The sequence below is a fragment of the Nannobrachium achirus genome, assembly GCF_963921795.1.
Source record: "Nannobrachium achirus genome assembly, chromosome: 3".
Classification (NCBI taxonomy): Eukaryota; Metazoa; Chordata; class Actinopteri; order Myctophiformes; family Myctophidae; genus Nannobrachium; species Nannobrachium achirus.
Window position 1 is genome coordinate 40202498 of NC_137812.1, and position 22005 is coordinate 40224502.

The following is a 22005-nucleotide window of genomic DNA, read 5'->3' on the forward strand; positions in this document are numbered from 1 at the left end:
AGATGAAGTGGAGTAGGCCTATAAGTATAAAGAAACACGTCACACCGCGACACGTTGTGAACTTGAACTGGAACAGTTTTGGACATACAAGGTTTCCATGCACCAGCAACGATGTGATTTGATTAAATGATGTTTATGAAATGATTACTGTCTGTAGCAGGACCGATTGTGTTCAACACTGGCACCAGCCAGTCCCACCATGCATGCCAGCTAAGAATAATAGAGGCAAGAATGGTCCTCAGGATATTGGGAAGGCGTATTTGACAGATTGACAAGAAAGAGTGTGTGCGTGTGTGTGCGTGTGTGTGTGTGTGTGTGTGAGCATGCGTGCGTGTGAGTGAGTGCGTGCGTGTGTGTGCGTGCGTGTGAGAGAGAGAGAGAAATGTTTCCACATGGCCTTGTTTGTCTTAATATGGTAAAACTTTAGAATACAGCCTAGCTAAAATACTATACTTCATTCTGAAATGTTTTCTTTTTTTCTCTCTTTCTTTCTTTTCTGTTTCTGTTCTGTTCCGTATTCATTAAATTCACTGGGAGCGATGTTGGTGTAGTGGTTACTTAGTGCATATGTCCTTCATGCGGAAGGTTGAGTGTTTCAAACACAGCCTAAGCCGACGTCAGCAAGGGGGAGAAGACGACAGCCAGCCCCATGGCCTCCCCTAAGTAACAAGAAATCTTGTGAAATAAAATGTCGCCAACCAATCATCAAGGACGATGATACACGAAAGAAGAAGATTAAAGTCAGTGCACATGCAGGTAGAGACAAAACAAAAGGTTTGAATCATCTAGGGGCAATTCACAGCTCACATGCATACGTCAATACGTCAGGTGAATTAATTATAATAGAAAAGTAGGCACACAAACATTTCAATATTTGGATTCATTCATGTGCAATATGTTTTACTTATTGAACATGTCTTAAGCATAATTATAGGCAAGTTGATTGAGGACTAATTCGGCAAAGCAACAATCCATGTGTGAATCTGCAAGAGAGAAGAGTTACACACAATAACCTGAAGGTGTTCTGGTACAGGCCAGGGTGGCCAGTATCATTCATTCCTTCTTCTACTAAAGTAGGCTTGAAATCTGATCAAAGCACTTTCCTCAATTGGTAGCACTGTGTAGTCTACCTTTGGCTAGACTGGCTCATGGGTAAATACATTAATGCGAGTGACTGCAGCTGAGTGGGTGGGTCGGGAGGCCTTTCTGGGAAACAAGAGGTCACTGGTTCGACCCTTGGCTCAGCGTATGTGTCAAAGTGTCCCTGAGCAAGATCAAGATGCTTAACGCTGCCGTACAAAAACGGCTAATTGCATGGAGGATGGTAGCCTACAGTATAGAACAGAATGTAACAGAATGTCCAAATGTTTTATCCACCTCTTCTACTGCTTCTTTCTAAATGTGTTTATTAGGTGTGTTAGAGATATGTAAAAAATACAAATAAAAAAAAACAACAACATGGTGGAAACTTTACCAGGTCGAAAAGGGTGTGGTTGTTTTGGGGGAGTTGCATAAATGTATAACTGATGTCATACATAATATGAAATATCAGACCGTCTTGATCACGTGACTATAGAGATGATTTGATTGATGTTTGGAGAAAATCTATAGGAGTAATATAAAATCCTACGTTTAACAAGAATCAGCTCCTTTGTCTATAGTGTGCATGCAAATTTCACGCAGATGGATAGGTAGCAGAGATTAGCTGACAAACATAATCTCTGGCCTTCGGCCATCCGGCCTCATCCGGCCTGGCAGAGACAAAAAGAAGCGGAAGAAAGTTGCAGAAACATTTGCCACAGTGTCAGTGAGACCTTCTTTCTTGTCCTTTTAGCAAGCTGGTACTCTTTCAAAATGCCACCACCTGGCACCTGCATCTCTCTGCCCCTTTTTAACATTTTGCATTTGCCTTTTTATAGTCTCACTATTTATGAGCTCTAAGCAGCTGTCCTGAGGACAAAAACTAAAAAATAACCTCTTATGAGGTTTTCCTTCACAGTAGTCCTTCAAATCGCACCCAAGGCAACCTTTATGGTTGCCCAAAAAAGATTAAAGAAAATTAATAGGCAAAATCAACAGTGACATCTGCTGGGTATAGTGGGTAGTCTAATCGAAAGAGCTATTATTCCACTTATAAATCAATGTGAAATGGTTTAGTCTTAATTCCACTGTGCTCATCATAGTTACTACATGAACACTATAGGCAAACATTCTGCAAAAACAGCAGATCTACAAGCAAAGGGGAAGAAGGTATAAACCCACTGGGGACCTTGGGTTTAAGTGGTTAACACGCTTGCCTGGATATTAATGCCAATTAAGGCTGGGCCATGAGAACTGACAAACAAAAATAATAGATTTGGGCTTTTGCCTTTTTTATTTTGCTTTACATCTGACATTGACAAACATCATTACAGCAGCAAATACTGTACAAACAAAGCATGTTCTTTTAGCATTAGCAATCATTTACAGTAGCAATGTACATTTCAGAGAATTAAGCCTGCATCCATGGTTTTATCCAGGAATAGAGTCCCATTAACAGCTGACCTTACCTTTCGTTTATTCTTACTTTACATAATGGATGGTTATACTGTAGCAAATCTTACATAAGTTATTCTGCTTGCCCATTATTCTACTATGTCTTGTCCATACACAAGTAACAAATGGTATACACAAATGAATGAATTCCTGTAAGTTTCTATGGACTATTATATCCCGCACTTCTGTACCTACAGTATGACCCACTTTAATCTCCATTTTACTAAAATGGAGATTAAAACAATTATTAACGTTAACATTAAGCTGTTTTCATTTAAATTGAACTGAATAGAAAATAAAGCATTTTTTATTCCTTATTGATGATCACATACAGTTATTTTGCTGGTTATTTAGCTTACAGAAATGATTGGACACATAACACTTAATAGGCCACAGTGACATAAACAATAACTAACTACACCAGTTTATGTCCATCATTCCCACAGGTGTGTACTTTAAAGCACTGGTTCCCAAGCACTGGGTCAGGACCCATTTGTGGGTAGCCTTAATTTTTGGTTTCCTACATTTTGTTTTTATTGTTATTTTTTCAAAACATTTTCAAATAAGATTCCTCAAAAAGCAAGATTTTCATGAATAAAAAGTAATGCAATGAAGAAGACAAATCTAAAAACAAATGTCTAAGAAGTAGTGAAAATAGCCGATCTACAAGCTCACAGCTTTGGGAACCACTGCTTTGAAGCTACCCGTCAGTTAAGAGCTGAAGGTGGTCCAATACAAATTCCTTATAAAACGCAACCCAAGATTTGCTTTCAGATTCACATTAAAAAAGCTTCCATTCAAATGATCATCCTACTCATCAGAGTCTGATATCAATGTTGTTTCCAGGCCCTTGCTTTGATCAAGATCCCTGTGCAATGTCTTTCAGAAATGTCCTGGGGATGTAAATGATGTCCCTTGCCTTCATTTAGTCCAACATTGTCCCATGACCAAATTCAAATGTCACTATTCTCTGGGAGAATGTAAATCTAAATGTCAGTCTCTTTCAGGCCATAACACTCCGTCAGGTCATAGATCTGATAACCACTCTGTTCACAGTCATTGTAAATTCCCATAGAAACTGTATCGATCTCTGTCCGGCCAAGTGCTGGCGTACTTGTGTTTTTCCCTGTCCCTCCCTTGATCTTATTGGAGAGATTGTTCATCTTTTCTCTCAGCTGGATGGAGGACGTCTGCAACGGGGGGAACAGGTTCCATCCCTTGAAACCTCGCGAGAGGCCTCTTTGCTTACAAGCATGAGACTTACATGCATACAAGCATGAGTTCCCACAGGGTTCGTGTAAGGTGAGGCCGGGGCTGAACTCTCCCCTGCGGTCCCTTGAAATGCCCTTGACGGCGGTACGCCATTTCTGGTCGTAGAATCGCCGCAGGACCCTCCGGCGCTGATGGCACTGGCACTTGAGGAGGCGGGTGAAGGCTCGCTGGAACTCTTTGCTGGAGCAGGGGTAGATCATAGGGTTGATGCAGCTGTTGAAGTAGCCCAACCAAAAGATCACCTTGAACACACTTTCGGACGGCTTTAGTGCTGGGAAGAAGGAACCTGGAGGGATATGGAACAATCCATTAGTTATGGTTTGTGACTAACATTTTTTATGAAAGTTTAATCTATGTACATTTTTTCCATTACAAACAATGATAGCCTACATTCAATTATTTATACTTAGTATATCGTATATTGACACAATGTGTCGTAATGCAACCCACAGTGAGCTTTAGATCTTTTATTTTTGCTATTTTCAAAATGTAAAGAAAATGTATGACTGAACACTACAGAAACAAGTACCTTAACTTTGCTGCAGACTTACAATTGTGAACATTCTACCAGAACATAATGCTACAGCCGATGGACAAGAGGGGGGGCAAATACCACACATTTCAGTGAATTAGTCTACTGTGGAAGCTGTTTATTTTATAGGCCAACTGAGTAGGCTACATATTTTGAACAAGCCCAAAATTTAGCCTATCTATCTCAAGCTTCTTAGGCCGGATTGGGAGCGTTTCGCTGTTTCTATGTGTCATCTTTTCGACACCCAAACCTAACCCTTACTCTAACCTCCATGGGTTGAGTCGCTAACCCTCCCGACGCTCCGTTGTTGAAATGATGGTCGTTCGAAAGAGCGAGATTTCCGGGCCGGATTTACACTGGCAGCCAAATCCAGCCTGAATCAGATCTGTGCCACATCCAGATTGGAATGCGACTGGTTTAAATGGTCACATGTTCACATGGAACAAATCAGATTCCAATCTGAATGTGACACAGATCTGATTCAGGCTGGATTTGGCTGCCAGTGTAAATGGGGCCTTAGATCTATTTTAATTGTGTGAAGGGTAGCATTATTTTAAGTCAAAGTTCCTTTGGTGTCCTACTGCCTAGTGCACGCCTGAAAGAATAAGGTTATCTGCCAGTTAGTTGTGTTCACTAATTATTAGTCTATGCATTTCCTCACCTATGATAAACTGTCAATATACAATAGCACAAAATTCAGCGTGACGACTATAACATACTGTGTAGAATAACATATTGACTTAGGATTCATAATTTTGATACAATAATAATGAATTGTATATTGTATGCATGTTTTCTATGTACTCAATACAAAATAAACCAGGCTCTGTAGTACTCTGTTTGCGTGCCATGCCAAACCTCTGACATCAAGTAATAACTTCAGAAACTGGGCTCATACTTTCCCAGTTGCAAGAGTCTTACTCTGATTTTGCAATGAGATAATGAAAAAGAATAACAATTCTGTATTGTAGAGGTGCTGATCACAGTTCAACAGATCTTAAAATACATCTAGTCGCTTGCCATACAACACAATGATGATAATGTTGTATTCAGTTTGAATCTGTTTATTCACAACAACCTTGGATTATGTTTTAAAACAGGCAGTGCTGCCTTGATCTTATTATTCATAGAAATGAAGATGCCAAGAGACAAAACAGAAAGACTCAAGGGTAAGATTTTCTTTTCCTGCAATTTGGACACTGTTATAAATAATCATGCAGTGAGAGGTGAGAGGTTTCATGCCAGTAGAGGATTTCTGAAAGAAAATATATATATATCTCATTGAAATGCATTGGCGGAATGGGGAATACACTCTCATAGGTACTTTGGTGAGGCTTCAGCCTAAGGGTGCCCTCACACCAAAATACCTAGAGTGGAATCCGCCAATGCATTTCAATTTTTTTGCAGAAATCCTGTACTGGCAAAAAAACGCTCCATTCTCATTGAAATGCTTTGGCGGATTCCACTCTAGGTATTTTGGTGTGAGGGCACCCTAACAGAGTATTTCTACATTGCAGTATTGATACCTTTACTTAAGTAAAACATTTGGGTACTTTTTTCCACCACTGATAGTTAGGAGTCTTTCATCAGTCCTGCTCTTCCTTTAAAGTTTTTCTTTTGATAAATTGTCAACTGCCACAAATAATTATATTCTTTTGTGATTGCAACATAAAGCCTAGCTCAGATGCATATTGTCACTGTCAGGCAGAAACCATCGTATCTCCATATTTAAACTTTTGCGACACGTCGAGAGCTTGTAGATCTGCTATTTTTGAACTTTTTTTTAAAATAAATGTGAAAGTGGTTAGGTGTGTCTGTGGGTTTTATAAACATTTAACCAATGAAAAGTGACAAATTGGAACACAGGTAAATTCTTCTTTTTTTTTGGGACGATGGTCCCACTCAACTGGGCCTCAGAACAAATCAATACTCACAAACACTGCTGAAGACAGGAAACTGTTGCTGATTATCAGGGGGAGAAAAACCTATTTCTATGTGCTGAGTGAGGACATGATTTGTAATCAGAATGAGAGGCCTCTATATCAGTGGTTCCCAAACCTTTTCATCTCGAAACGGTGTCATTTTAATATCTACTCTGGCTTTTGTATGCACCCCAGACAGTTTTAAAGTTGCTTGATTCAAGATTTGATATTCATTTTATCAGACCCTCACCTAAAGGGCTTTGCACACAGGACCATTGCGTTTAACTTTTTTCCGTTTGCTGCATGATTAAAAACGCATTGGATTTGGTGTGCAAGGCTGTGCGGAATCCACACTGCGGATCCCAAAAGGAGTCATAAAAGGAGTCAATGAGTTTTTACCGCATGCGACAAGACGCACAAATCGAAATGGGTTCAATCGGGAAAAAACGCACAGCTGCAGCCACCTGCCCCAAGGCAAATTCGGAGCCAGTGTGCATGAGGTCATAGAGAATCATTGTTTTCTTTAAAAAGATGAAATCGTCCGTGTCTTCCGTGCAAAGCCCTTTAATCCACTGAAATTCATACTTAATTAACCAATAAATCGAAACAATGTTTCACCTGAGTGCCTCAGTATTTTTCTCCCTATACAGTCTGGATCACCACAAGCAGAACTTCTTTTGCTTCTTGTATTTTAACCATGTTAGACTCAATTGAAATCACACACATCCCTGGTTCTGGTGACTGATATTGCCCTTCTAATGCGTGAGAGGCCGTGCCTTTTCAATTACTTTTTAATTTATTTTATTGTATCTCATTTTTCCATTTCTTTTGAAAAAATATTTTTCTCTCTCTTTTTGTAGGAATGGTTCAAAATGTGATATTTACTCAGTCACAACCTGAAGGTTTCCTACAGCAAATGCAGTTTGTAACAGAATTCAGATGGAATGCTGGAAGTGTGACTTATAATTTAATTCAGAGATCAACTGATTCCTCACTGAGACAAAATCACAATGTGTTGCAGCAACACAACCCATTGTGAGCTTGAAGATCGGCTGTTTCTGCCAAAAGTTTGCCTCAGGGACCTTAGGGTTCGATTGGTTAAAAACATTATTGGTTTAAGGAGTCAGACTGTGTGTGTGTGTGTGTGTGTGTGTGTGTGTGTGTGTGTGTGTGTGTGTGTGTGTGTGTGTGTGCGTGCGTGCGTGCGTGCGTGCGTGCGTGCGTGCGTGCGTGCGTGCGTGCGTGCGTGCGTGTGTGTGTGTGCGCATGCGTGCGTGTGCGTGTGAGTGTCCCTCTCTTCCTATGTATTTCTATTGTACTGTATGTTTTTGAGCGGTGGTCACACCGTCTCCATAGCGTGGCCGTGTGTGTAGCCGTGTATGTATGTGTGTCTGACTCTGTATGTAGCCTGAGGTGTATGTAGCCTGAGTACCTCTGGGTGACCAGAGAGGTGCTGTTGAGTCTAGCCTGCCCTGAGCATCAACTGCAATACCAGTGGCGGCCTGAGTGAGCAAGTATGGCTCACACTCACACACATACACGTGCGCACGCACGCACAGTCGCACACACACACACACACACACACACACACACACACACACACGCACACACACACACACACACACACACACACACGCACACACACGCACACCACCGCTCACTTCAAACTTGGGTTTGATTTGTGTATGTTGTATGAGAGAGAGAGAGAGAGAGAGAGAGAGAGAGAGAGAGAGAGAGAGAGAGAGAGAGAGAGAGAGAGAGAGAGAGAGAGAGCGCAGTCAATGAACTGCCACAGAGTTATGGGAATTATCTTTGACAATCCAAGTGAAGGTCATGAATCTATGCTTTGATATTATTCAAAACTCAACCCCAACGCAAGTATGCGCAATAGTTTATGTAAGTACGGCCATTCCCACTACATTTGTTATAAGCCAAATACCAGTCACTCACTAATTTACTTAAAAGCCATGCAATGGACTCTGAATGTACTGTACTATACTGTACTGTACATATATGCTTGTGGTTACTGGCTGTTCTGTTTAATCTCACTCCTAGCCATACTGCATACAAATGTTATGTTAGTTATTTATCCACGCTGGTGAAATCCTTTGCTCTTTGGGTGCCGCCAATCTGACAGCGAGTCCCCGATTTGATTCAGTACCGGTATATGCATTTATGTCTGATATAACAAGTGTCTTTATTTATTGTCTAATTATCTTTATATTATTATAATTTCATAATGAAGGTCTTCACAGACGTTTTGAACTGCAGGCAATGTTGCACAAACAGTACCATGTACATTGAAATACTCCGGGTCCACTTTGTTAAAATGTAAAATGTGAAATTAGCATTTAGTCAGCCAGCTGTGTTCTTGTTCAAGCCATCTGGACAGACATCAATAATGAGAAAGGATTGCCTACAGGCAGGTCTTCTACACGCCCCCCAGGGTCAGGACCTCTATAATTATGTATACATCCAGGACAAATGACCCAGTCTGTCACCAGCAACAAGTGGTGGACAAAGTAGGCTACCCCACTCCAGTGCTTGAGTCAAAGTATAGACAGACACTCATGGTCAAATATTCCTCACCTACAAGTGGAAGTTGTGGAGTAGCTTGCTTTTAAACATACCTAAGAATTCAAAGGTACATGCTTGAAAACATATTTAAGTATTAAAACATTGCAAAGTACATTGTCTTAATATCAATTCAATGCACTGCTGTAAAACAATTTAGATCTATACAAGCTCACAAAAGGCATTGTGCGTTGCAGATCTGCTATTTCCATAAATGACTTTTTTTCTATTGTTTACTCACGCCATGGAGACTTGAGTTCAATAATATCTTTTGTTATTTTGTTGCATTCCTAAGACGATCATTTGATTTCAATAAATGTATCCCCATTGATTCAGGATGGGGATCCAAATGCATTTGGGTCCCCATCCGTAATCAATGGGGGCAAATTTACTATATATATATTTTTTTTTTCTGTGCGACAAATACAAATAAATAGTATTGAACCCAAGTCTCCATGGCATGAGTAATCAATACAACATTTTTCATTTTGGGGGTGAACTACTCTTTTAAGGGGTTAAATCATAATGGACATGTTACCTTCCTCTAAAAAATTCAAAAGTACAATATTTGTATCAAATTAAGTACAGATACTCAAAAGATATATTTACAGTATACATTACTCCAGTAAAAGTGCTTTGTTTCTGTCCACTGTTACTGCTAAACGGGCATCATAGCCTGTGTGTCAGTGTACTCCCCTGTACACACAGTTCAAAAGATCTGTGAAGAGTGAGGACGTCTACATACAGAATGAACAACGCTACAGAGGAGTGTTGTTCCAAAATTAAATCCAGTCTTTTTTAGAGCAATAAATCCAGGATTTTCAACAGCATGTTGACTGTTTATTTGTAAGCCTGTAACAAGCCAAAGAAGAAGACTGTCAGCAACTCATACCGATTGTGACAAGTTATTATTAAAAACTGTATTAAATAAAAAGGTTTTTCATATTCTGATCAAACTCTGATTTGTATACTTTCATAGTATAAACAACACGCTAAATAACACAGTTTTACTGTTCAGGACAAAAACAAAATCATAAAGATAACATCAGACCTATTTTCCTGGTGTAATTGTTTCCTTTGGCAGAGTATTTCCCCTCTCTTTCACCATTGGGATTTAAAATAGCATGGAGAAAAGCCTAGAAGACAAATGTGTGATGCATAGTTCCTGCAAGAAAGGTTACAACGTTTTCATACGCTGCAATTCCTTTAAATGTACTGTTACAGTACATTACACCAGATACAGTTTACTATCAACCAGATCCTCCGCAAAGGTTTCTGATTGCCTTGCTGGCCTGCTGTGATAATTAACCATAATATAGCATTTACTGCCTGAATAATGTCTCCAACCCTGGAACAACATCACCCTTCAAATGACTATGACCTTATGCATGCATGCCTGGCTCTGTGACAGTTGATTGACAAGATGTCTGCTCTCTGTCTCTCTCTCTCTCTCTCTCTCTGTCTCTCTCTCTCTCTCTCTCTCTCTCTCTCTCTCTCTCACACACGCACGTGCACACACACACGCACACGCACGCACGCACACACACACACACACACACACACACACACACACACACACACACACACACACACACACACACACACACACACACACACACACACACACACACACAGGAGCGACATAGCTCAGGGGTAGAGAAACCATTATTAGAGCACGAAGGGTTCCCGAAGGGTTCCCAGTTCGAATCCGGGCTCCCCCTGAGTTAATGTCGAAGAGTCCTTGGGCAAGACTCTGAACCCCTAATTGCTCCCAGTGAGTAGGTTGGTGCCTTGCATGGTTTCCTCTGCCACCGGTGTATGAATGTGTTCGTGAATGGGTGAATGTAATGCACAACAATCTATGTAAAGCGCTTTGGATAAAAGCGCTATATAAATGCACCATTTACTTTACACAGAATTGGGTGCAACGATGCACGAATCCCAAAGTATCCACAAGCTCTGACGGATTCTGCTTAAGTTCACAATTGTTTTTCCTCGTGCTCCACAAATGATGTCAAGAGAAGGTATTCACTGCATTGCTCATTAAGTAAATGGAGAGGAAAGAGAGGAAAGAGACTCGAGAGACCCGGGGGGTGGGGGGGAGAGAGAGAGAGAGAGAGAGAGAGAGAGAGAGAGAGAGAGAGAGAGAGAGAGAGAGAGAGAGAGAGAGATGTATTTGTGAAGTCCGGAGCCATCTCTACCTCACCCTTTCCTTCCTGCCTCTTGAATTATCCACAGTAGGCCTATTGCATGTTGTTGAAATTCTAAGTGACAATGAAATTATGGAAACACTCTTTAATGGTTAAAGGGGGTATCAACCTGGTCTAGTCGGTGCTTGCTGCATGACATGTGCTTGAGATGCCCATGCCCAGAGATGTTATCAGTCCCGTATATAAATCTACAACAAGATAAGGGGATCTTGACACTGCAGTGCAATTAAAGTCACGCTGTGGGGATTTGATTTGTAACTGAACGATGGGTGTCTCGTGTTATGCATAGAGCTTATGACTTCAGGAAAGGAAATGATCTCTGTATACTGTACCACTGCACTGAATATATACCTGTATTTGAAAAATAGGGAGTGCAGGCTCTACTGAGTATTAATTATGCATTGACCCCAATTATTTAAATAATGACTAATGGTTCTTGGTCCTCTTTTTCCAAGGAAATGGCAGTTGTTTCCAAATGATTTACCTTTTTAACGTTTAATTTATTCATCCTCAAACCCACTTTCTACTAACATACAGCTCAGGTATATTTGTCATTTGCACTTTTCACTCTTGAGTTAGATTCAGACACTCCGTCCTTGCATTATTTTGGTTTGACCAATCCCACTTTCAGTTTGTCTTGTCTTATAGCTCAATACGCATCAAGACATATTCAATGCATGTATGGCATACTGCTTTGTGTGGCACCTTTATTGTAGGATAATATGTGCAAATCATACAGTATCTGGATCACAAGCTCAAGTTAAGTAAGCATTAGGATCCAAATCAGAACCTGTTTAATTTTGACACTGATAGGTCTACAATAATGAACACTGAATGAATATTGACAGTTTTTAGTGTTGTGTGGCAGTGTAGGGTACAGCTTTTCATTTTCTTATTTATTGGTTGGCTATTCAGCTGCAGAAAGTAATTTCTATTCAAAGCATCTATGATTAGTCTATTAATATTAGGGATATCGGGCCTATGCTCGAGAGTGGGTTATGCGGAGGGCAATAAGGGAGTGTACACGTTCCAATTTCATGTTAAATTGATGAATGAACACTAATTCCACAGAAAATTGCAGAAAATAGCCTACTAATTTCAGATAACAAATATCAAAGGCTGGCATCAACAGTGAGGACTGGAGAATGGGGTTATTAGAAGTAGACTAATAACCTACATTACTGTGTGAATAACAATTTAAGTTGACGCTGATAGCCTTTCTCCTGATGACAGGTAATAAACCAGGCTGTGTTAGGCAGATTGTCTGCGCGTAATTTGTGCGTAATTTGTATCAATAGCTTTCTCTGGCACACCATGCCATAATAAGTTCCTAATTATAACACACAATGCTGATATGACATACCCAGCGGCAGAATGAAGAAAAACGGGAGCCAGCACAAGATGAACATCCCGACGACAATCGCCAGGGTCTTGGCAGCTTTCTTCTCCCTGGAGAACTTCATCAGGCGCACCGACAGAGAGCTCCTGAACGGGTGCGTTTTGCTGCCTTTGGAGCTTTGCGCGCCCTCCAGCACGCTCCGACAGTGGATCCGCAGGACCACCTCTATCGACTTGTTCCTCTCTCGCTTGACCCCCGCTTCCAGGCTCTTCGTAGTCCTCCGGGCCACCACGTAGACCCTGAAGTACATGACCAGCACCACCGAGAGCGGGAGGTAGAAGGAGAACAGCGACGAGAAGAGCGCGTAGCCCGGCTCCTCCGTGATCCGGCAGATGCTCTCGTCCAGCGGCGGCGGCTCCTTCCAGCCCAGGAGGGGTCCGACGGAGATGACCATGGATGTCGCCCACACTAAAACTAAAATCACTCCTGCCCTTTTCTCGGTCATGATGGTGGGGTACTTCAGGCAGTGCTTGACGCCGATGTAGCGGTCTATGGAGATGATGCACAGGCTGAGGATGGACGCGGTGCAGCACAGCACGTCCACCGCCGCCCAGATGTCGCAGAAGACCCGTCCGAAGACCCAGCATCCCAGCACCTCCAGGGACGCGGAGAAGGGCAGCACGATGATGCTCAGCAGCAGGTCCGCTATGGCCAGGTTGACGATGAAGAAGTTTGTCACCGTCTGCAAGTGCTTGTTGCACAGCACCGACAGGATCACCAGGATGTTGCCCACGATTGCCACCAAGATAAAGACGGCGAGAAAGACCCCGACCCCGATGACCTGCGAGTCCAGTTCGATGTTCGTGCAGGTCGTGCTGTTGTTACTGTCGTTGCCAAATATTGTGTCAAAAAGTGATAGATTGAGAGCTTCACCGTACGTTCCATCGCTGCTTTTGTTCATCAAGTTAAAATATGTCATTTTGAAACTCCATGCAGAAATTGTTAAAGTTGGTTTCCAGTCGAGGACAACGTTTTGTGCGCCATGGTTTCCGTTTCACTGCTTCCACTCAAATAAGGCAAATTGCGTGCGCGCTCCAAAACTTTGATCCAGGCAGCTTCACTGATAAGAGTAGGCCATGGATATTTAAATAAATTGATAAAATATAAACAAATAGGCCTACCGAAAATGAATGATTTTCTTTTCTTCTTCTTCTTCTTTTTTCTTTATCAAGAAAGAGTGAGAGTTTGTTTCGTTCCACCAAACAAAATAAGAGTTACATGTGCAATTTATTCTTGAGGTAGGCTAGTGACATTATAGCCTGACTTCCATTTTTAAACAGTTAATTTATATTGCCATGAACCTACTTTAGGAGCCCAACGCCGATAATATTCCCATGCATGGTGGCATTCCTTGCAGCAACTCCCGGAGTCCCGGTCTAAGCACGCACTGAGAGCCCCTCCAAATTCTCCAATACATCATGTCTAAACACAGCTCCTCCCACCGGTATAAGTGCATTCTGTGACGCTCGCAGGGCAATTAGTGCTCTGACAATACGCACCACAAGAGGGCGTCCCTGCTTCTGACGGCAAAAGGTAGGCCTTAGGCCAGTGGTTCTCAACCTGTGGGTCGGGACCAGGGGGGTCCCCAAATTATTTTGGGGGGTCCCCAGATGATTAGCTTAATGTGCAACATTGTTTTCTCACTCAACAACAGTAAACAAACCAACATAACGTTTAAGTGTAGAGGGTATATACACACACGTCTAAATTGAACAGTTATGGACTTTTTAATACCTCTAAAATAACAAATTAAACATTGCTCAAATTGCTCGTCAGGGTGGGGGGTCCCCAGTTAAAATATGACTATTCTGGGGGTCACGGCATGAAAAGGTTGAGAACCACTGTTATAGGCTACTGTAGGCCTAGCTACAGTCCAGACTCCAGACAGTTTATGTTTCATCGTTGCTAAAAATGCTAAAACTATTTCTCCCATTCTGACTATGGGTGGGATGGGTAGTAGGCCTACTAGCCTTCAGTAAGTCTGTCCAAGAGAGATTAATATTAAACACATCGCCTATAATATAATAATAATAATAATAACCTAGCATTGTTGTTGTTGTTTAACTGTATCTGTATATGACTTTAGGCCGTGCTGTTTTATTTTTATTTTTATAGAGAATAAATGTCCTGCTTATTCAGTGGACAAATTCATGTTCACATTCCAATTAGTGAATGAGCCATGGCTTTGGGGATGAGTGTAAGATTGTGTTACGTGCAATTTTCTGGTGAAATACCACTGCTGCATTAGGGACAATGTATAGTCAGTATAGAGTATAATATAATAATACGTTGGTGGATAAAAAGAACAAGATGTGTCTTTATTTTCCTGACAAAATGCTTTATAACAGTTTGCATTTAAATCACAGGTGCTCCGGTGTCCTGCATTGCCATGGTTGTATAGGCATCATGTTTTCTGAGAGATTAAATGTGAATGCCTTGGCCTGTCTGGTATCAATTCCCTGATTTAAAAGAGGAATAAAACGCCTGCAGATAAAACAGCCTGAATAGACCTCCGTGTAATGGTAGATAAACCTTGTCCAGCAGCATGAAACTGACCACCAAAACAGGTCTGACACAAAGATAGAGTGCCTGACTGAGCCTCACAGCAAGGCAGTGTTCTTCTGCCATGTTTATAGTGAGAGGCTTACCCCTTGCAGGGGGACCTGGGGGCATCCTCTTCCAGAAGAAATTTGCTCTGAATTGTATGTGTTAAGTGCATAAACCCCAAGCAATCCGAATAACCATGCACATATTCATGAATATATTTGGTGATGTTGGTGAATATATTTGGAGATTTACTGGTATGTATATTCTTTATTGTGGGCTCGCCTGAAAAGCGAGAACACTATGTTATCCTCATTATTGCCAGACCCATGAAATGGGTAGGCCTACATAAGCAAATGTCTGTCCGGGTTTTCTATATAAAGGGTATATATGATGATGACATGATGATGACATGCCTACAAAAGGCATGATGTCATAAATGATGATGACAGACAGGGGGTCTGGCACAACCAGGTTGACCTGGTCTAGTTTATTTATCAAGTTCCGCCATGAGAGTACAAAGGCAGGGCCCTTAGCCAATGAGGTGCAATTGAGGTGCGGAAAATCTGGGAGTGGTGTTAGCTGGAGTATTGGTTGAGCTTCACATGACAGTTAGCACACTGCAGAATATAGTCACGAGTGAGCCCACACTGTTTCGTAGGAACAGTATTTCTAGTTATTGATATGATATCCAACAGGTGGGTGCTCCAAATCGAATCCTGAACAATTCTGGGGAGCATGACTCCCAGACAATATACCAACCTGCACACTTGTGGTGTGTGCTCGTGTGTTTCCTTAGTGTAGTAGTGCATATCTGCCGAGGTAGAAATCAGTATGTTAATTTAAAAGTTGAGTGCATTGAGATGGATTGTTTTATGTAAGTAGTTGAGTGCATTGAGATGGAATGTTTTATGTAAGTAGTTGAGTGCATTGAGATGGATAGTTTTATGTAAGTAGGCTAATCTTTTCTTTGTGACCTCAGAGACAGAGTACACCAGAGTGACACATACAGGTGTATAAACAAAAAGCAAACAATGTCCACATTTCTTTTGTGCCAAATCCATGCAGTTTAATAATTCAGCAGCATTGTTTCTGCCCGCATGTTTCGGTCAGCATGCCCATCTAGAGGTTCTCAACCTTTTCAGGCCATGTCCTGGGTGGATGGGTTCCCATTGCAAAATAATCATATTTGAACTGTAATTTTGGCTCTGTTTCCACGGATAAATATTGTGAAAATAGCCAAAAATAGCCCATAACAGTGTATGGCCAAGCAACAGAAACCACAAGAGACATTATAAGTGAATAAGGGAGAACACACTAATTACACACTAATGCCTCCAACAAATAGTGTTGTTATTCGTAGGACTAATCAGAGAAGCACCTGGGGGGAAGTGGACTAGGAAAGGGGAGGATACAAACCGAGTTCCTGACTGTTTCTACACAAAGGAGGTGATGCCCCCAGATGCAAAAAAACAAAGGAAAATATCCCTTTATTTTACCGGTTGGGTTCCCATTGCTAATAGCCTCTATGAGCTTGTGTAAGATCATTAAATCAAGAATGGTATTTAACAATAATAGGCCTGTGAGGGCGGCTTGCATTCCTGCCAAACAACAGGGGTGATTGTTGATGGGTCAGTGTGTATACAATTGCAATAAAGCAGGAGGAAGAGTCCAGACAAAGACATGAGCCTGTTGTGCCCTTGCCCTCAGACCATATACCAATTCAATTTTCAATTCAAAGGAGCTTTATTGGCATGAGAAAACATACGTTTACATTGCCAAAGCAAGTATCACAAATACAATAAAAACAGTTGAAAATGGGGAACATAATATATACAGTTGGAGGGGGTACAGCATTGTGTAAACAGAGCTATGTCGCATTGTGACATTTTATATACTAGCCCTTACCCGTTCAAAGATATGAGCTCCGAAATGATGTGCAGTGTGTGGGTTATGTGATGTGCACTGTGCATACAGTATATGAGGGATGGAAAGTAACTTTAACTGGTGCTTGCATGCTAATATGTAGGAGCATCAATGTAAGAAATACCCGTTCCATTTAACGGCTACAGAGATACTGTGTACCGATCTGCATGATTTTTGGACAACATCTGTAACAGGGCCAGAACCCCCCCCCCACCCCCCCACCCGCCCGCCCGCCCGCCTGCACACACACACACACACTCCTCCCCCCCCCCCCCCCGTGTGTGTGTGGGTTTGTGTGTGATTGTGCATGGCCTGAACAACAGCGCCCCTCCCTTAACATGTGTGGTCACAAAAGGTACTGTAGGCTAAATAGATATAGATACACCATAAAAATGCGAAAATACAGCATACGATTTGTGAAAGTGACAAACGGGCTTCACAGTTATGTCAGGTGTGTTCATATGCTAATGGTGATGCGATTTCAGATCAATTGCTCCAGCCACTGAGGAGAAACGCTGTTTCAGACAGACAGACAGACACTCACTCAGACAGACAGACAGACAGACACTCACTCAGACATTCGCAAAATTATAGTATAGATATACACAGGGTACAAATAGCAGCATTATTTTCCTCAAAATGCATTTAAAGGTATCAGCTCTGTTTCATACTGTATGTGCAGTAGGTCTAGATGTCAATCCATGGTTTGTAGTCCTTAGGGTGGTTGTGTTTCTAGCCTTCTTTTGCCGCAACAGTTCACAAATCTTGCTGCTGTGTTCGCGCATTGTTGTATTTCTCCCAGTAGGTATGGGAGTTTTTCATCATTGATCGAGTTTTCAAATTCACTTCGGGTGTGTGTAATCTGTGGGAAGTATGCGTCTCTGATGTCTTGGTATAGTGGGCAGGTGGTTAGAAAGTGTAGCTCTGTTTCTACCACATTTTGTGTGCAGTGGGTGCATAGCCTATCTTCCCTTGGGAGTGGGGTCTGTCTGTGTCTGCCTTTCTCTATTGCAAGGCTGTGTTCGCTGAGTCTGTACCTAGTCAAGGCTTTCCTAAGTTTTGGGTCTTTTACTGTGCTCAGATATTCTGCTAATGTATATTCTCTTTTTAGTGTCCATTTTGCTTTGGTTTTGGGTTGTCTCTTTCCAGTATGTTAGGTAGCTTTCTTTTTGTTTTCTTATAATCTGGTTTGGTCCAGAGTGTTTTCCGTTTGGTAGTTGGGCTTCTGTTTGTGCACAGAGTCCCTGGGCCAGCTGACTGAGGGGGCAACCCTGTAGGTTTTCACTATGGTTGAGGGCTATGCTATGGAGTGTGTCTGGGTTGCTTTCTTTTAGGTGATTATAGAATTTAAGTGCTCTCTTTTTTACTTTTATAATGAGTGGGTATCGTCCTAATTCTGCCCTGCAAGCATTGTTTGTTGTTTTCCATTGGGTGTGGAGTATAGATTTGCAGAGTTCTGCGTGCAGAGTTTCAGTTTGGTGTTTGTCCCATCTATACTATAATTTTGCGAATGTCTGTCTGAGTGAGTGTCTGTCTGTATGAAACAGCGTTTCTCCTCGGTGGCTGGAGCAATTGATCTGAAATCGCATCACCATCAGCATATGAACACACCTGACATAACTGTGAAGCCCGTTTGTCACTTTCACAAATCGTATGCTGTATAATAGCATTTTTATGGTGTATCTATATCTATTTAGCCTACAGTACCTTTTGTGACCACACATGTTAAGGGAGGGGCGCTGTTGTTCAGGCCATGCACAATCACACACAAACCCACACACACACACACACACACACACACACACACACACACGGGGGGGGGGGGGGGGGGGGGGTGTGCAGGCGGGCAGGCGGGCGGGGGGGGGGGGGGGGGGGGGTTCTGGCCCTGTTACAGATGTTGTCCAAAATCATGCAGATCGGTACACAGTATCTCTGTAGCCGTTAAATGGAACGGGTATTTCTTACATTGATGCTCCTACATATTAGCATGCAAGCACCAGTTAAAGTTACTTTCCATCCCTCATATACTGTGTGCACAGTGCACATCCCATAATCCACACACTGCACATCATTTCGGAGCTCATATCTTTGAACGGGTAAGGGCTAGTTTTTCAAATTCTTGGTTGGCAAGGGGACCCCAGATCTTGCAGCCATAGAGGGAGATGGGTTCTATAAACTCTATAGAACCCATGGGAACTACTTTCTTGCAGACCTTTTAGTGAATTATTAGTGAAATAGAACAGTTTTAATTGGGACATGTCTATGATTTTTCATGTTGCCATATTATAACTGTTTTAGAAAAGCAATAAGCCACGAGAGGCATGTGGTTACCTGTATTTAATAACGGCTGAGAGGGTTGTAGACACTCGGCTTCGCCTCGTGTCTCACCACGCCTCTCAGCCATTATAAAATACCAGGTAAGCACATGCCTCTTGTGGCTTATTGCTTCAGTACAAATGGCATCATCTTTGTTTCATGTTTGCTGAATAATTATATGGGAAAGAAATGTGCAATGATTAATTAATATCACATAAGATAAACAATAATAAGAGATCAGAGAGGTACAGTATCCAAATCTGAGGCATACCCTTAAGCCACTCACTGCCTCTGGAAGAACTGTGAAGTTTCTCATCGAAGCTGCGAGTGCGCAGCTGCTGCCGCCGCTGGGCTTAGCGTGCCTAGCTTCAGCTGAGGGCCTTGCCTTTACAAGCCATCAGGGAGCCTGCAGTAGTGGAAAGGTTAAGGGGGAGAATAAGAGACATGCTCTGGGAAAAACCATCATCGTCACCAGAATGTAGAGTCATTGCCTGCCATGGTCAAAACAGTAACACAAATGTTAGGGGAGTAGTCTGCATCTGTTCGACGGTTCATTCTTTCGACACGGGTGAATGTTAACCTGGTGAAAAGCTAACCTGCCGACGCGGGTGAGTAGCTAACCTGCCGACGTGGGTGAATGTTAACCTCTATGCCTAAACCTAACCCTAACCTCAGTAACCATGACGCAGGTGAGTAGCTAACCTGCCGACACTCATATAGTCAAAAGAATGACTCGTCGAAAGAGCGAGATTTCCCCAATGTGAGAGTAGTCCAATATAAAGTTCATAAAGTTTAGTTATTTAACAGTAGAAAAGCTTCCATTGGGTTGCTAGACATTTACAATGCGTATTTACAGGCCAATCATTTACCAAGTACAGTCAATACATTGTGTGCATGTTGGCCTGGAAACCAGACACATCTGCCATTGCAACAAACTAAAAAACGTCCTTTGGCAGATTAGCAGTGATATTAGTCGGGCCATGTCAGGCTAATGTGCAGTAGCTACAACTAGAAACCTCCTCCACTTGTGATGTAATTAATGTGCAGTTCAAACTGATCCATCATGCTACTTGTAGTCACCTTTTCAGAACTTTCTCATTTTAAGTCATTTCCATTTAATTATTTAGTATGTAAGTAAGTATGTAAATATATGAAATGTTCACATAATCTGTTGCTGTACCTTCAGCAGGGGATGAGGATTCTGCTGTTTAGGCAACTATTAGTATCGGAGATTGTCTAGCCATGAAGACCTGAAAAATAAATACCTAATGGAGTATCATGTAAGTTTCCTGCTGATTGAGACTTTCAGATCATTTGACTTTCATTGCTGTGGATACATTTGCATCATTGGACATTAAACCAGTACCAAGTGAGACTTCTTGGACTAGTTGTTGACCAGAATGTCATCTTTGCATGGTGTAATCTCATGTATTCTGTAGCCTAGTGTCATTCTCTGACTTCACTAACAGGCACTAGTCTAGTCTATAGAGACAGAAGGCATTGATTTCCAGTAAGGGCTTTGAACACAAAAGACAATTTCCATATCCTAAAATGGTTGCAATGAATTTCTTGGCATTAGCCTTGTGCTATTCATGCTCTCCATTAAATGTATTATATCTCGTTTATTGCTACTGTAGCCCTAACCCTAGACCTTTCATTATGTTGAAAGGTCTAATCTGGAGTCAGTTTCTGGCAGCAAACTGTATGTATATCAAAATAATAAACTCAGTTTCTATTAACTGTGCATGCAGCCAGAAGTGTTTGTGTTTATCTCTGGGACCATGTCCCCCCTCAATAACGGATGCTAATCCACTCCATCTGTGTGTCCCCTGAGTAAGGGTTAATTCCAGCCGCCTCATACCACAAGGGAAGGATGTTTTGGTGACAGATGCTGCTGATGTTGATGTGTTTTCCTTGAAATCTCAGCTTGTTTTATGTGGAAGATTATTATTATTATTCATAAATTGTGGGCAGAATGAATTGGCTTGATGTCTCCATCTCGCTGAATTTATCATTTTGAAGGCTCCCATATTTGCATGACTCTGACAAAAATGCACCTTGCATCAAAAAGTTAGCCTTTTCACCTGTCTGTCTGCTTTGCACCTAATAAATAATATGAAAAGAAAAATCCATGTACCCCAGCTTTTCCAGAACGTGTTTATCATTCTTATTGCTGCAGCTTTTTTGTTACACTACAGGAAAAACTTGTGGCTGTTTCCTTGAAATGTATTATCTGAGGCAGCCATTCAAAAGATCAGGGCCAGGGTGTACAATATAAAGATTGTGTGCCATGGACCCCCATGTTTGTCAACATTTGAAAATAGAAGATCTGCAAGCTCACACAATGCGTCGCGATGCGAAGTGTTGAGAGCTAGTAGATTGCCTATTTTCAAATAGGTAAAACGTCTAGGCTTAAAGGAGTAGTTCACCCCCAAAATGACTTTTTTTTTTGTATTTGTCAAAAAAAAGGAAAAAAAAGAAAGAAAAGAAAAAAGATTATCCTATATTTACACCCATTGATTCTGGATGGGGGCCCAAATGCATGGGCCTGGATGGGGACCGAAATAAGGCCCTTGATGGGGACCCAAATGCATTTGGGTCAGAAACAATGGGGGTCAATTTATGGTCAAGGGTCAAGTAAATTTACCCCCATTTGGGTCCACATCCAGAATCAATAGGGGTAAATTTACTATAATGTATTTTTTTTTTGTCTTAGGAATGCGACAAATACAAAATAATATTATTTCAATTGAAAGAAAGTCATTTTTGGGGTGA

The 22005-nt window shown here is 41.6% G+C and overlaps 1 protein-coding gene across 1 annotated transcript; it reads right to left on the bottom strand.

Annotated features, from left to right (window-relative positions):
- Positions 1 to 3521: 3521 nt before the first annotated feature.
- Positions 3522 to 13363, bottom strand: adra1d (adrenoceptor alpha 1D; the record flags this gene model as incomplete). The annotated part of the gene is made up of 2 exons (XM_080721674.1): positions 3522 to 4093; positions 12409 to 13363. The coding sequence occupies 2 exons, from the start codon at positions 13361 to 13363 to the stop codon at positions 3522 to 3524; spliced, it is 1527 nt and encodes a 508-aa protein (XP_080577800.1).
- Between the last annotated feature and the right edge of the window lie 8642 nt (positions 13364 to 22005).